This window comes from Xenopus tropicalis, chromosome 3 (genome assembly GCF_000004195.4).
Source record: "Xenopus tropicalis strain Nigerian chromosome 3, UCB_Xtro_10.0, whole genome shotgun sequence".
Taxonomy (NCBI): domain Eukaryota; kingdom Metazoa; phylum Chordata; class Amphibia; order Anura; family Pipidae; genus Xenopus; species Xenopus tropicalis.
Window position 1 is genome coordinate 46,482,094 of NC_030679.2, and position 17,633 is coordinate 46,499,726.

The window sequence follows — 17,633 nt, forward strand, 5'->3', positions numbered from 1 at the left end:
CCAAGGGTTGCCTTCAGTAATTGTAGGTACCGTATATATGCCTGTCTGTAAAACCCTCTAACTCTGCTCCTTAAGTATGAAGCTCCATGCCTGTCACAGCTGTCTAACCCTTCTGCTTGGAATTGGCCCCTACCAGAGTTTCTGCCTATCTACCCTTATGGGGGCTCTGGATCTCACCACTGAATCTTCTACTGCTGCTTCACAGTCAACTAGTCCCTATACAGAAATTTAGCCTACTACACTTACTGTGGTGGAACAAGGTATGGCAACTCTCAGGCATGCTGGGTAGACTGATGGGAAGATGTTCAAACCCTTCTGCCAAATAATTAATGGAAAGCATTATACTTTGGTTATAAATGTGGCCCTTCCTTATCTAGTTGAGCATGCCTTAATGATACAGTAAAGGCCAGGTTTATGAAAGTGAGTAAACAAAGTGTAGTTAAAATTATTTGTTTAAAATCGTGTGTAGTTATAAAGCTGTGTGAAATAAAAGGGATATCTATACAACTGAACCATGTAAAACAGAGTAAACTTCTACCACTTTCTACACAAGTATCTGCTATGCCTGAAGCTGTCCTGTTGACATTATTCTAAGGAGTAAAATGATGGTGAATATTTGAAGTGAATCCAAATACACAACTTTACAACTAACACCATATTTTACACTTATTTTAACTCCAGAAATTCTCACCAGTATCATTGATTTTAATAGTCTACAGCTCTGAGATGGTTTAAAACAATATTGTGCACTTCTAGGATAATCAAAAAAAACAGTATAAACAAAAAAAAAGTACACTAAAAAAAGTTAAACTAAATGCCTCCCTTTGCTGACTCCTAAACTTGTCCAGCCCCACTGTATCAGTCACTATTTGTTTGTAACCTGTATCTTTGTATATCCTTCTTTTGTACAGTGTTGTGGAAGAAGAAAGAAGAATGGTAATGCTATTTAATATAAAGGTTTCAATTGCAAAGAAATATATGAACTTTTGTTTTATTTATAGTTATGTATTTCAGTGCTATACAAAGGATGCAGGCCATGTACTTCTAGCATATACATGTAGAGTGTTACATTTTGTACATGCAAATCCCATGGTATACAAGAATAAAGTAAATCTGTAGCACACAATGCAAAATTATATTTACAGTATATTTTAAGTGCTAACATCTACCCAAATATAGGGAAAAACTCGGTATAACTAAATGTTTAGTCCTTGGGCAGTAGGATTCAAAGTCTGGTCATTACTGAGTGCAGTTAGCAGTGACATTCCTTGGTCAACTGGATTATCCCTCTGGTCTTATTTTTATTGGCACCGGTTTGAACAGATAACAGTTGGAAAAAATTATGGTTTTGTTCCCCTACCCAAACCCATTGTAAAGAAGGGGCACTCATGGAGTGACAAGTCGAGATGAAAGAACAGATCAATGAAGCCAGAAGATCCTGAGAAGATGTGCAGGTTTGCACATCAAGTGTTATTTCTGATCATGGTAATCTGCAGAATGGGAGCTATTTTGCATCCCTCGATTGTTGACACAAGATCATTTTGTGGACTGATTTGTTTGAGCATTAATGGTTGCAGCGGAAATGAGAGCTGCTCCCTTCCCCTTGCTGTCTGATTGCACGAATGTAACAGTGCAGCAAGGTGCAAGCTTCTTCAGAGTGCTCTCCATTTCATCCTTAAAGCTGTGTGGGAATAAAATAATGCACTCATTAACAGGGAGCACATACTGGTTCTGTCATTCAATACAGTGCACACGTGTTTAACACCACTTTATATAGAATTGTCGATTTTTTATGAAGCTGAAATACCCCATGTTGTCACAGAATTACAGGGGGGGGTGGGGTGCGGACAGGTATGTAGATTGTCATCTCAGTGTTAATATACCAGTAGGTCCAACATGTTTTTAAAGTCTGTAAAGCTAAAAATAAACAATAGTATGCTTTGTTCATTTTGGGTAAGTATAGGATCTGGTTTAAAGAACAGCACATAATATAGCATACATAGAGTCCCCATTTGCCTGTCTATCTGTGTTGGAGCAGTGACAACACATAAACCTCCTACACTTAGGTTGAGTGAAAGCTATACCCCTGAGCAATGTAGGTCTCTATAAAATATATTGCATAAATCAGCTCATATGTAAAACCCTGCTTCATCTAATAAACCATTTTCATAAATATAATATTTTTAGAAGTATGTGCTATTAGGTAATCCTAAATAGAAAATTTTCCTAAAAAAAAACTACTTCCTAGAGCTGCATTATTTCCTGTCAGCTGATCTCTGGGGGAGCATACAGACTATCACAAAATGGTGGCCTGAGGCAAAAGATGTAAAGGGAAATATTTACTGATAGATATATTCAAATTTGGTACAGTATAAGCAACTTAATATGATATAAACTATCTGCTGGTTAAGTATTTATTCTGGGGATATAGTGTTCCTTTAAAGCAACAGTTCAGTGTAAAAATGAAACTGGGTAAAATAAATAGATTGAGCAAAATAAAAAATATTTCTATTATAGTTAGTAAGGCAAAAATGTAATCTATAAAGGCTGGAGTGTGTGGATGTCTTACATAATAGCCAGAACACTACTTCCAGCTTTCAGCTCTCTAACCGCTTAGTTAGTCAGTGACTTTAGGGGGCTAGTTAGCAACTAAACAATTATGTCCCATATGGCCCCCACTCAAGTCACTAATTGGTTACTAATTGCTAACAGCTTAGAGAGCTGTAAAGCAGGAAGTTGAATTCTGGCTATTATGTTAGACATCTGCCCACCCAAGCCTTTATAGATTACATTTTTGGCTATTTAAATAGATTAGAAACATTTTTTATTTTGCACAGTCTATCTATTTACCCAGTTTCATTTTCACACTGAACAATTCCTTTAAGGTATTGAGGCTGGTAATACAGAACACATTTTAGAATAGATTATATGCTAGGCACCAGTGGTTCTTAAGCAAATAGCAATTGATTAATCAGGATAAAGTAATTATTTATGTGCAGTTTGTTGGCAATACCATTGATATTTGTACCCACAAAATTTTATATAATGCTTCTGTCATACAGAGGCACCTCTGCACTGATCTGAAGGAATACATTTATTATACCTACCCATAACATAAGGGTAATGACCTCACTATATCTCCTTAGTGGTTTGTAGGGTTAGTCAGCTGTCTGTCTAGTGCTGGTATGGCTACAAAAAAAAATTCCCCACCTGCTGCAGGACACTTGTGGGTAAATCTGACAGTGGAACTGAGGGAGTACCTCTTCCTTTGGCCATCATCACATGCACATACTGTATGTGCACTGGTTTCCAAAGGGGTGAAGGTCTGATCCAGTGCCTAGGACGGCACTGGATGGAAATACAGCTCTGTCTGGAAAGCAATCATAATACTACCTAAGGTCCTTGTATCAGTTTTGCTGATAGGGGTATTTAATTCTGCAATATAATTCTTTTAAAACTATTTGATCCTTGTGTTAGCATCTTAAACTGCAAATCAGGTCTTAAAAGTTCCCACCTTCTCATTCTCAGTCTGTGAGTAAGATCCAACATGCTTAACTGGTGTACCCTAATGTACATACTACTACTCACTTTGGATGATCCTCGTATAAAGGTCCATTGACACCAACAGCTATTTTAAGATGATCTAAGGCACGATTTTCTCTAATCTTCTCCACCACAGCAGCAACCCCTGCAGCACACAACTGGGCAGCTCGTGTTGACACAGCGCGGCACACTATCTTCACCATCTTTACTTCATCCAACGCGCAGTTAAGGCCACACTTCAAGAGTACTGAACGTACTTCTACCAAACTGAGTTTATCCCTTTATAAAGAATAAAAGTTGACATGATTGATATAAAAATCCAACTCACCATCCCACATAATAACAATGAGTAAAGGGGGAAAAGGGTTGCTGCAATTCTTTTTGAAAACTGAAGCTGTTAAAACATATAGCGGGCAATTTAGTAACATTGTTAACTCTTTATGATCATTAGCAATGTGTACTGCTTATGAAAGTGAGTAAGATCTGTTTTTTGTTTTTTTTTGTGGTGGAACGATTCATTCCAGCACAGCACTGAATCCTTTCTCTTTCCATGCGTCAAGCTGGGGTGTGTGTTTGCAAGTTTTCAGCAGTAGAGAAAGCACTGGGATGACTCAGAGCGGGGCCTTAGGTGCAAATAGAACTTGATCTGGCACTAAATGTCATTTGTGATTACTGGTGGGGAATGAAGGAATAAAGGAAAGTTAAAACTTCGACCAAATTAGTTGTGTTTGGAGGCTTTTCCTAAAAATAAAAATAAACAGACCTTTAGCTTATGAAAGGAAAGAATGTAAGCAGGAGAGATCAAAGGAGACAGCTAGCACATAATTCCTAATCCCTCTATAATTCTACCCATGTACCCTTCAATCAAGCAGAGGTGTTTAAGTTCTAGTAAGTTTTCTCTTGGTTCCAAGTTACTCAATAAGAAGTCATTATGAGCCAAGCCGATGAGAACCCGATGAACAATCTGCCCCAGGTACATTCCACCGATCATCTTTTCAAACCTGGAGATATCAAGGATCAAATATGTATTGAATTCAATAAAAAACCATCTGCCTATTGTGGGGTTTTGGAGCAGATCACTAGTAACTGCATGAAGGCACTTGTTATTGCAATTAATAGTGAGGAGCAAGATTTGGCCAAGCCTTTTATCTCATACCAGAAATAAGGATGTATGCAAAATGATTGTATCAACTATGGAGCTATAGTTGCGGGAATATCTAGGGCAGCATATATGTATTCACACCAAATCTTGCTCTAACTAACCTTTAAACTGAGCTTAAAAGAGTATCTAGGATAACCGTAATGGTTTAGGCCCCACCAGCCCATGCTCTGAGCCCCCATGGAGGGGGAACAGTTTTAGAGCCACGATTCTAAGAAGTTCAGTCTTTCTGTTGTATGGTGCAGACAATTGCAGAACCCGCACTTGCCACACTTGTATGTTGTAGCAGTCACTCATGCTTCCCTTGTACATTACAGGGGATGCAAAGCATTTTAAAAAAATCTTTCTTAATTGTGAAGGTCATGATGAGTAACATATGATTTAAATTCAGTCAGAAAGAATTATTACCTTAAAAAAAACACCTTTATTGGTGATCCTCATAGATGTGTTACAAATAAGTGATGTACATATCCTAACAGAACTACCCCAGAAACACAGTAGGTGGTAGGCAGCAAATCACAGCTCATACAGGGAAAGATGAGCTACAGTTCCCTATCAGGTCTGCCCAGCCATTGGCTGCCTATTAAAATTAGCTGGCATCTTACAGAGCTCAGTGCCACAGAGTTTCCTGAGTAACCTCAAAAAGCAGCCAGCAGAATGAACGGTGCCAGCAAAAACTTGTAACTGAAGCAGCACAAAAAGTGCATTTTGAAGGCACATTCCTTTTGTTTTAGAGATATGCAATGGGACTTTGTTTTTAAGTGAAGAAAAAACACAAAAAACTCAAATGTAAACTTTTAGGATCTAAACACTGAAAGCTCTCTTTCTCTACACTATTGTTGTAGCACAGGGGCAGAGGAAGTTACCCTGTGAGGTGGGCCTATTAACTGAGAGCATATAACCAACCAGAGGAAATCAGATATGGCTGCAGTAGGCTACATAGGCTAAAGTGTAGTATGGCACTTCTCTTAACTAACCTTTGCTTCCCAGGATTAACTGAAGATACATCCACTTCCTGGTCAAAGTCAGTGATAATATCATCCAAACACCCATTGTCCCCGAAGGCGCCCCACTCCATATTAACACACATTTGTCCTGACATATTTTCCATTTCCATCTGTATGTTCTTTGTCTCCTCCATGTAACATGCATTGGTTCCTGTACCTGTGGATAATGGACATCCTTAATCAACAAACAGATAAAATGTACTAAAATTAACCAAGAAAAATAGCAAATGAAGCCTACTCTTTCACGTCTTTTTAACTCATAATGGAAAAATTGTGCAAATGGAGCGGCAGAAATGTTGCATCAGTAGTTTAAAGAATTATCTATAGTTCCCTTGTTGGAGGGCTGGGGCAAGAACTGAATTCATCTAGTCTTTTCAGGTAAATATACATTTCCTCTGTAAGGGGAACATGTTAAAACATAGCTTGTGTTCTCACTTATCCTCTAAGTATGTATAGCTCTTAATTTTATAGGGATTAATGTACCCACTTTTGGACAATATAAGGATATCAGAAGTAATCGAGGGCCACTATGATCATATTTGACATTTTTATACATCATTGTACATTATTTTTCAAAATACACAATTTTAAACTACAACATATGTCATATCATTGAAGGACAAGGAAAGGCAAAATTACTGGGGGTTCCTTGTTAGTTACCCACCAGTGAGTTGCTTACTTCACACCCCAGGCTGACACTCCTCTTCTTCCAGAAATTCAACGGCCTGAGGTTCATTTCGGGTGTGTGCTGCCATAATCTTCCAGTGCCCCAGTATTCTCTGCACACCCTGGAGCAGCGCTGGCACAGTATAGAAATTTTTCTCCCATTTCTGTTCTGCATGTGCACAAGCTCTGAGGATGCTGGTGCACCTGAAAATATGGCAGCACGGTGCTGAGAGGAAACTAGAATCACAGGGGGTGCCAAACAACTTGCCACCCCAGTTATTCTACCTATCCTTGCTCTTTAAAGGAGAAGGAAAGGGTTAAAAGTGCGACCCCATAACTAGAAAGGCCTCTTGTCCCTGGAGCTGATCGCTACCTTTTTTACCTTCATAGCCCGTATATTGTCTGCACGCTCTGACTTTAATAAACGCTATATTTTGCTTATTGCGGCCGCCATGTTGGATGTTTAAATTAGTCCAACATGGCGCCGTGTAAGAAAATGCGCGTGCACAAACCTTCTCCCTCCCCCTAGATGCGAGCGCAACCTACGCTAATATTTTATCAAAGTTATTCATGACTTTTGTTTGTTATAAGCTCCTTAGAAAATATGCCAACTCTGAGTGAACATACCAACCTGTCTGATACCCCTGTCACTTACCTACAATTAGTCCAATTTCACAACTATTATGTTTAGAGCAACCAGCCATCATGGTGCTTGTAGTGTCATTGACCAGAGCAATTACAGTCATATTCAGCTCCTATGATATATATATATATATAAATTATGAAAATACAGACATGCTGATACACCACAGATGCACTAAACCTCTGCAAGGCCAAGCTCTAACTAGAAAGCCACTACTTTTCAAATACATGCCAATGTTATGCAAAGCACTTACCCTTTTTTGTTTTATGGCTCTTTCTAGAAGTTCCACCACGTTTTTTTCTTCACAGCCCGATGCTGCAAAACCTTTGGTCCATTTAATAAGACAACCCTATGGGAAAATTACTTAAGTTACTGTAGGGACCCATAGGGTTAAGTGCCCTATGGCTTCATATCCCTATCTTATGTTATCTGTACTGTTATAGGGCAGAGCCCTCTACACTCAGGTTACAGTTCTTAAGCTATCCTTAATAGGTTTAGCCCTGGTTGACCACTCCCCTTGGAGATCTATATAGTGTCTTGTAAGGAGGAGTGTCTTCCTCTTTGGCTGCCGTTGTCTCAGGCATCAGACCATTGAGCCTGGAGGCATAAGGCCCCAGTAAGGAGAATCACCTATCATCTGAAGTCGGGGACAGGGCCCGTGAATGAGAACAAGCCAGCACAGTCAGAACTATTTAATAGCACCCTCTAGGAGAGCTGAGCACAGATAGCTTATTTAGTAAGGGCAGCTATTTAGCCCCATCAAAGGAGTGTTAAGGGTTTAGCCTACCCCGGCTCTGTTTGCCTTTTTAAGGGACCAGTAGACACAGGATTCAGGTTAGTACTTTGCCCCTGAACCACACTCTCTGGAGGAATCCGTTATTGCAAAGGTATCTCTAAGCCACTTTGAATGGGTGGTTCAGCTTGATGTTAACTTTTAGCAGCGTTGGACTGGGCTGCCGGGGTACCGGGAAAAAACCCAGTGGGCGCCGTTGGTAAGTTCCTTTTAGGAATGCTTGAGGGAGGGGATCGGAGGGTGTTGGGGTGCCCCTGAGGCAGAAGCCCCGGTGGGCCCTGCACCCCCCAGTCCGACCCTGACTTTTAGTATGTTATAGAATGCTCTATTGCTATACACTTTGCATTTGGCATTCATTATTTATTTTTTATAGTTTTTTAATTATATGCTTTTCTCTTCTGCATCTTTTCAGCTTTCAAATGGGGGTAACTGTCCCCAGCAGCAATCAAAACTATTCCTCTGTGATCTTACAGTTTTATTATTTTTGTAACCTTTCATTTATTATCTTTCTGCTCAGGCCCTCTCCTGTTTATATTCCAGTCTCTCATTCAAACCACATCTAGTTGCTAAGGTAAACAAGACCCCAGCAACCAGAAATTCTGGAGAGCTGCTGAATAAAAAAGTGAAATAACTGAAAAACCACAAAATATAGAAAATGAAAAAAAAAACAAATTGTAAATTCTTTCAACATGTCAATGTCTGTGTGTTTTTCACCAATTCAGAATTTTAGCACTAAAAGTTGCAGAAAAAAAAGTTGCAACTTTTTCAAGATTGTAAAAATGGCTAAAAATCCACCAGCTAAAACTTGCTAAGATCATGTAGAAGTTAATGGTAGATGTCCCCTCACTTCCCTGGAGGATCCTTTCTAGCTTCAAAACTTTAGAGGTTTAGGGTTTTTGACACTGTTTTTTGTGCAATAATTCAAAAAAGTAGAGGTTTCGGTGCTTCAATTAAAATAAGTTGCACTTTTGTGACTTTTCCAGTTCAGACTTTTTAGTAAATGTCAGACATTTCTGGAAATTAGTTTATTCGAATTTTAAGAAAGAAAAAAATTTAGAATTGTTGTAAATCTGCCTCTGTGTCATACTAAAAGTTAATTTAAACGATAAAATCTGTAGTCAAGTGTATACAGTGGCTCAGTGCCTAAGCCTCAACCTGAAACAAAATATTAAGGGCTCTGGCACACGGGGGAGATTAGTCGCCCGCGATAAAACTCCCTGTTCGCGGGCGACTAATCTCCCCGAGTTGCCTACCCCTGCCATCCCACCGGCGAACATGTAAGTCGCCGGCGGGATGGCAGATGCGGCGGGGCAATTTCAGGGAATCGCCGAAAAAGACTCGCGAGTCTTTTTCGGCGATTTGCGCGAAATCGCGCCGCCGCGTCTGCCATCCCGCCGGCGACTTACATGTTCGCCGGTGGGATGGCAGGGGTAGGCAACTCGGGGAGATTAGTCGCCCGCGAACAGGGAGTTTTATCGCGGGCGACTAATCTCCCCCGTGTGCCAGAGCCCTTAGTGTGAAGACACCCTGAGCTACTAGAAGCAGCTACTTGGCATGGCTACTAAAACAGACAATGCTGATCATTTACTGATAATTGTCTCTATGTGTGTTTTAGCAGAGGCAATTCTCAGTATTGTCTATGGCAGGGCATTTTCTTGCATTTAGTAACCATGACAAGTAGCTGCTACTTAGTAGCTCAGTGTGTCTTCACCCTTAGACAGTTTAACTCAGCCGCACCCTGTATGACAAACCCAAGTGCCTCACCTGATTCAGGGCAGTCTGTTTGCAAGGAAAGGGGAACACAAAGCTTAGGTACATCTTGTTTCCTCCCAAATTATGGACTTTTTGGAAATCAAGTAGGCAAGATGCAATGTGATCAAAAAGCTGATGATGGAAACAAAAATGAAAGTGCCTTATAGAACCAAAGCCTTGTCTAAATACTGTAGGTGCCTTGATTTAAGCGATAGCCATTATTTATAATAGGGTATATATTTACAAAAGGCAGCTAAATTACAGAATGCATTTTGCCCATTATTTTTTGGGATATCACAAAATTAGTGTTAATATCAAGTTTTTTGAAATTACGTTATTACCGCAAATAATAATAAAATGTATATCACACAGTATCAGTACATTCTGCCTTACATTATTTTATAAATCGTCATTACACACCTCTTTTAGTTGTGCTGTAAAACTTCATTTACATATTAATAGAAATTAGCAGCTGATTGTCAGTTGTTCAGCCACAGTTGAATCTGGCCATATTTGTGTTATTTTTCTGATTTTAGCTTAGGTAGGTAAAGTTCTAGGTGAAAATATCTGAGTGTAGGTAATACCTTATGTAAATAACTCCCTATTTTAGATCACATTGTATGCATTATTTCTTACTGACCCAGTGTTGTAACTCCCCTCCCAACTAGCACTGCCCTCCGCTCACATCCCCGTCCCCTCCCACCAAGATAGGAGAGCGGCCATAGAGGGGGGATTTTCTGAACTGTAGAGGCTTCTCTGTCCCCTGGGCTCCACTGCAACCATGGGTTCTACTTTCTCTATTGTTATGGCAGTGTATCAACCTTCAGCAAATAGGCCCCTAAAAGTCAGCTCCTTGGTTTAATAGACCCATGGAACTTATTTGGCATGCAATCTGGTTTTTATGCACACTAAAGCCTTTTCTACTTCTTGCTAAACAGCAATATTAGAAAAACTCTTTGAATGAGCTTTATAATCATATGGTTTATTACTGAACTTTAAATCACAAGGTTATCCCTCTGTGTATCACTCATAACTGTGTATCATGTATAACTGTGTATCATGTATAACTGTGTATCATGTATAATATTAAAGTATAATCTGAGTAGGAATCTCTCACACACTAACCTCTTCCCCTGTTCCTTTCATCAAGTTTTGTGGCAAAGTATATGTCTCCTTTATAGGTGATCTCTCTTCTTCCGGTCTGCCTCCTATCCTGACATGGACAATGTGCATATTTTTCCCTCCAAGTTCCAGTACTATAAATTCTCCAGTTTCTAAAGAACAAAAATGTGTTTGTAAGACTGTGACTGATGAAGGGGATTCCACTTCTTTTCTTTGATACAAAATAAGATGCATTACCGTTTCCTGTCGGTTTGGAGCAAATATAAGTAGGAAGCATCTTGAGGAAGGCGCATTGATGTGTCTCTTTCTCTAGGCCCCTCTCCATTTCCTGGCGCATTCGTGCCTGCACTTCCTGTAAGATTTTCTCTGACATTTGCAAAGGTTTCAGTAAATTCTCTATCTTTTCTATCTTTGTTCTTCTTTTCTCTACTGCAGTCACTAAGGCTGTGCCTATCTCAGGGCCATAGCTTAGTGCCTGAAATGTCACAGGACAACCTAAAGACAAGTCCACCACAGTCTTCTGGAAGCACTGGCTGAAGCTGGGAGTAGAGTATACAGAAAAGCAAATCATACATAATGTACAGTAGATCTTAGTTAAACAAATGATGGTGCACAAGTCTTTAGGGTGGTTCTCCTCCTCATATAGACTATATCAAATATATAGGGTGGTCAGTCCATTTCCACTGTCCATTCTTGAAGAAACTGTATTGTAAAGCTTTTAGTATGTTATTGAATGGGCAATTCTAAGCAACTTTTTAATTGGTATTCATTTTTTATACTTTTTGAATAATAAGTCTTCTTGTTCTGACTCCTTCCAGCTTTCAAATGGGGGTCACTGACCCCAGCAGCCAAAAAGGTCCCTTTCTATTCATATATCAATCTCTCATTCAAACCACTCTCACATGTTGCCACTGTGAAATAATTGAAGAGCCACAAATAATTTTAAGTGCATGTAATTGTAAGTAGTATAGTTTAGTTAGGTGAGTTTAATTTGTTGTTGGTGTTCTGGTAAAATATTTGATCTGTTTATGTTGTTGCAGTACTGTATGGAAAGTGCACAATCATTAAAAAAAAAAATAAAAAAAAAAAAATATATATATATATATATATATATATACATACAGTATATGCTAACATTGACACTATATTGCACCAGTGCAGTTACACATAGCAGCCAGAGATATTGCATTATACTCATAGTACTCATTGTACAAAATGATTGATGCCCCAGTGTTTGCTTTCTACTCACTTGGGATCAGTCTTGTACAGTTGCCCATTTACACCCACTGTAATGCCTGTTCTTGCAGGGCACTCATTTAACATCCAGTCAATGACAGCAGCAAGTCCTGCTCCGTGCAGCTGGGGACTGAGAGTCGACATCTTGTTAAAACTGTTTGGGAAAATATAGTTCAGTTCAGAGGTGGGTTTGCCCTTGATGCATGGTGTTAATGCAGGCCACACACAAGCCAATGCACTGAGCCGAAGGCAGTATTATCATGTATATAAGTTTATAATGAACTCGGGGAGGGGTGGTTACAACTTAATTTACCTCACAGTGTTCTACAAACCCCCTTCCTTGTATTTTCTATTTTCCAAGAAGCAGAGTGAATATCACATTTAGGACCAGATTCAATTTAAAGACAAAAGCTCATCTCCTAATTCAATTCCAGATTTTTTCATAAAACCTGGTGCAATTCAATGAGAAAAAATCTCAATGTTTATCACATGAAAACTCTATGGAAAAAAGTGGGAATGAATTAATTCCAAACTGAATTTCACCCATAAGTTTTCATTTGATAAAACACAATTTTCTCCCAAAACTGAATCTGGCCCAATGTTTCATAATAAATACATGCTGCGGTACAAATACTCCAGTGACAATAAAAGCATGATATCTTTCAGCTGGGACATGTATGAAAAAAAATTATATCTGCCATTTGCAATTAATTATAAAAAAATAATTTTAATAAACGAAAATGTTATTTTTTTATTTTAAAAATGTATAGTTAACCTATAGCCTATAGCAGACCGAGTTTCCTAGGGTGCCTAGTCGGATTGGCCTGCCCCTAAATACTTGGCCTCTTTTGGTTGCTCATGCCACAGATTCCATCAGGCCAAGCTGCTCTGTGCTACTGGACTGGTACAGCCTATTTTATATTTTGTTTTTAGCTACACAGTGTGTAGTGGGAGCACTTCAAGGCTAAGTAAAGCAAAAGCTGATCTTATCAAATTTACTACCAGCACACAATGCACAAGTAGCTTAGCCCTGCAACAGTATCAGCATGACACATTCACCTAAATGTAAGAAAAGAAGACTAGTTTCCCTTTAAAGTTTCATTGGCAGTTCAAGCCGAATTCTGCTAAAGTGTTAGATATCCCTCAATTGTGCCTTCCTTATAGTTCATTTCATTACTCACCATTGCTTGCTAGGAGTCGGAGCATCACTGACTAGTTGTTTATTATATTCTGTCTGTAGGTGGCTCAGCACCCCATCATTGACAAGTGTCCCCCACTCAACCTTCCCGCATGTCCTGCAATTACCTTCTCTTTCCATGTAACAGACGCCACCAGTATCTGCAAGGGAAATAACCACTGAGTTTGTTCCAAGAGCCCTTCTCACCTTCCATTGTACATCTTTGTATCCTGATCATTTATCTTACCTACAATAAGGTCAACTTCACAGGCAGGCTCTCTGTATCTGCAGCTCATCATTTTAGCAACAGCATCATTAACAGTAGTGATCAGACCAGCAGGATAACGCTATGGAAATGATGGTAATGTTAAACATCGCAGAAAGACATAAACATTTATCACTCCTTGTGATAGCGTCCATCAATGTGTCAATGAAAAATCTGAGGGCCTGTAATTCATTCCTTTTCTGTGTATTTGCCCTTCATCTGGCGACTTTTGTTTGCCGTAATTTGTGACCATTTGCTGTGCTTGATATTTTGAAGTATAGATTTGATTTATGCATTTTTTAATGCATATACTTTTACAGGGTGAAAGAAAAGTAAAAGCTCATGAGGCAGATGAGGCTAAATCATACTCATGATGTTCCTGCACCATACAGAGGCATTACAGTTGGGAACAAAGAGATGGGTATCATTTATTTCAGCTCTGCTTAAAGGAGAACTAAACCCTAAAAATGAATATGGATCGAAATGCCATTTTTTTAATATACTGGACTTACTGCACCAGCCTAAAGTTTCAGCATCCCAGTAAAAGCAATGATCCAGAACTTCAAACTTGTCACAGGGGGTCACCCTCTTGGAAAGGGTCTATGACATTCACATGCTTATGCTCTGGCAGCTGTTGAGAAGCTAAGTTAGGGGTTGTCGCTAATTATCAAGCAGAAAATAAGGTTTGCCTGTCATATAAGCTGATGTTACAGGTTGGATTATAAAATTCTGATACTAATTGTGCTGGTTTTAAGAGCTGACTAGTGATGAGCGAATTTTTTCGCCAGGCATGGATCCGCAGCGAATTTCCGCATTTCACCATTGGCGAATTGTTTAGCGAAACTTCCGTAAAAATTAGATGCGGGCAACAAAAAATAGACGCGGGCGACCAAGAAGATGCGGGCGACAAAAAAATCGTGAGATAAATGCGTTTTGCAAATTTTCCGCCGTTTTGCAAATTTTCTTGCTGTTTCACAAATTTTATGGTGAAGCGAAACGGGACAGATTCGCTCATCACTAGAGCTGACATGTAGTGACAATGAAAATGTGATTGTATTACTAATTGGCCTTGTATTGTGAGATTTATATTCTATATATACAGTATATTATAAGTTGGCCCCTAAGCTCAGGTTACTGACAGCAGCACAGAGCATGTGCAGGGAATCGGCAGAAAAGAAGATGGGGAGCTACTGGGGCATCTTTGGGGCACAGATCTTCCCTGCTAAAGGGTTGAGGTTGCCTGGGGCCGGTACAGAAGCCCAAAACATAATGTACAACATTTCTGCTTCTTTAGTTCTCCTTTATACTTGGTCTTCAGTTAAACACTTAAAGGGGTTGTTCAACTTTGAGTTAACTATTAGTATGATGTGGAGAGTAATATGCTACAACAGCTTGCAATTGCTCTTCATTTTTTATCATTTGAGAGTTTTATAATGATTTAAATTTTTGTTCAGCAGCTCTCCGGTTTGGGGCTTCACCAGCTATCTGGTTGCTACGGTTTAAATTACCTTAGCAACCAGGGAGTGGTTTGAATGAGAGACTGGCATATCAACAGAAGAGGACCTGAATAGAAAGATAAGTAATAAAAAGTAACAATAACAATAAAACTGTAGCCTCACGAGCCAATAGTTTTTAGGGCTGCTGGGGTTAGTGACACCCGTTTAAAGCTGCTGAGTTAGAAAAAGGCAAATCATTTAAGTACCATAAAAAATGAATAATAAAGACCAATTGCAAAGTTACTTAAAACTGGCCATTTTACAACATACCAAAAGGTAACTTAAATATGAACCAATCTCCAGGCTACTTACCAACTTGTTTTGATTCTTATGGCACTACCTATCATATTGGCACCTCCTTTCCCCCAGTGAATTTGGGTTGCCTTGTCCTTTAATTTACAAATATGTCTATATAGAGCTGTAGTTTGAAACACAGTTACCAACTATTTTCCAGTTCACTATTGTGCCTTTTGTGTGCCTAGTGATGTGAGCATAAGCTGTTATGCTTAATATTGTGTCAAGTATAAATATGACGTTATATAGACTATAAAAGCACATAGAAAACATGTTTGTTTTACCTGTTCCAGGTCAACTTCATCACGTGGAAATAAATAGATGAGGCCAATGGGTAACTCCTGATTTAGGTTTCTTTTTTTTTTTAAACTGACCAAGCATGTATCAAGGTAATCAGAAAGCTGAAAGAATCAAATGTACTACATAGATTATACAGGATTATTACATATTATTTTTCCATTTACACTGGCTATTTTCCATATCTGACCATATCACACTTGTTCATTAAAAAAGCAGGGATGCCAGTGCCTGTGTTAGCTTACAGACAAGGCAGTACTTAATGCTGATACCTCCTATGACTGACTTTTTGTATTAAACAGGCACAGAAAGTTTTTATCTGGTAAGCTTGGGACCTGGGGTTTTCTGGGTAAGGGATGTTTCCCTCATAATTAGGATCGCTAAATCTAATAAAAAACATGTAATATGAAATAATCCCAGTAGGATTGTTTTGCCACCAATACAGGTTTATGTACTCTATGTAAAATGGCCTTCCTGTAATTTAGAGCTTTCTGGATATCAGATTTCCATATAAGAGATCCGATACCTCTATTATTTTGTACATGTCTTCAAACCCTCCCAGGCATTTCTATAACATTATTCTAACCCATGATTCATTGATTATTATTACTTACCTTCTTGTTTGTCCCATTAACTATCTCCTCTGGGATGTTGAAATCTTCACTTTCAGTCTGTGGCTCATTACAAACATCTAATTTCACCATAAAAATTTGTAGTTTATTTTGTTCCAAAGCCAACACCAAGTATTCCCCACATTCTAAAAAGGAAAGCATTAGGGTTATGCAAGATTTTCTGAGCCAAATAACCATCCTTACCTTACTCTTATTCCAGTAGCATTTTGGAATTGCAACTGCAGCAATTTACAGCATATTGTCAACGGTTAAAAAGCGTGGTGTGAGCTGCAGTTTAGCAACAATACAGACAGATTCTTGAAGCAACGCTGTACAATTGCAGCTGTACTGTACAATTCTTCAAATCATTCAGGGCCAGAGGTCCAGTTGATCCTCTAATAAGACTCATCTCTTCCCATTTGTTCCCATTTTACTCATGTTATGACTAGTGAGTGAATCTGTCCAGTTTTGCTTTGCAAAAAAAATGAGTAAAATTGCAAAAATTTGCGAAATGTGGGTACCGCGCAACTTTTGAAGCATGTGACTTTTTTGACATGACTGGACCCTTTTTGTGACGGGACCATGCCTTTTTTGACGTGACCATGCATTTCGTGCCAAAAGTTTCACAAAAAAATTCGCCAATGGCAGAATTCCTCTGCAAATCCGTGCCTGGCGAAAAAAATCGCTCATCACTAGTCAGCTCTGAAAACCAGCACAATTAGTATCAGAATTTTATAATCCAACCTGTAGCATCAGCTCAGCTTAAAGCTTCTTCCTGCATATGTAATTAAGCTTGCCCATTTTGGAGAGCTAGCGGGTGTCGAATTTGAGCTAGGTTTACACTTCCTTTAAAGGTATTCGAATGTGCAAAACAAGACTGCAAATGTGGAAAAGTAAGCACAAAGTAAGGGGATATTCCCTGGCCAATAGTAATCTGCTAAATGGCACATTATGTGGGTTTTAGGTTGCAATTTTTAAAACAAAAAGCAGGCCCTTTACCCAAGAAAGGACAGCATTTTTCTTTTGCACCATTTAAATATCAAGTAGAGCACTATTGAAGTGGGGACACTGATTTCTACTTGCCTGTGCCATCAAGAATTAAGTTCACATTCATAGGAAACTTTATAGGTGTGTGTTGCTTCTGAGGATCCCTTAGGTTGTCCAACATCAGACGTTTAACTGCAGTCAGCTGTTCATTGGACAGACAGAAGGGCTGCACATAGGAATTAAGCAAAGTGTTACACAGGGTTAAAGTTCCAGCAGCTGGGATAATATTATTTGACAGTCACTAGTAGTATATATAGTATATATAGAATGTGACTGCAGGTACATTTACAGAATGTGTGCACTTTAGATGTTTTGTACCATTTCTCTTTGCAAAGAGCAAATCCATTTACAAAGATACTTGAGCCTGGTACCAATCTGTTGGTTCAGCCTGACTTGATGAATTTCATACAAGATGCAAAGTACAGTACACAAAACAGTGTAGCAAATTACATGTGAACTCTTGTTGTCGCTGCCCAATTCAGCAATCTGAAACTGACACATTTGCATTGGTAAATTGCTTGCAAG

General features: G+C 39.0%; 1 protein-coding gene across 1 annotated transcript; it reads right to left on the reverse strand.

Annotated features, from left to right (window-relative positions):
- Nucleotides 1-940: 940 nt before the first annotated feature.
- On the reverse strand, nucleotides 941-16,617 carry LOC100492955 (hexokinase-2). The gene is made up of 14 exons (XM_002936949.5): nucleotides 16,065-16,617; nucleotides 15,438-15,554; nucleotides 13,346-13,445; nucleotides 13,103-13,259; nucleotides 11,935-12,075; nucleotides 10,923-11,224; nucleotides 10,689-10,837; nucleotides 9,576-9,695; nucleotides 7,272-7,367; nucleotides 7,031-7,130; nucleotides 5,680-5,866; nucleotides 4,401-4,544; nucleotides 3,589-3,822; nucleotides 941-1,681 (listed from the first exon to the last, which is right to left on the reverse strand). Exons 1-14 carry the CDS (start codon nucleotides 16,257-16,259, stop codon nucleotides 1,537-1,539), a joined length of 2,187 nt encoding a protein of 728 aa, XP_002936995.4. The 5' UTR covers nucleotides 16,260-16,617; the 3' UTR covers nucleotides 941-1,536.
- Nucleotides 16,618-17,633: the final 1,016 nt, after the last annotated feature.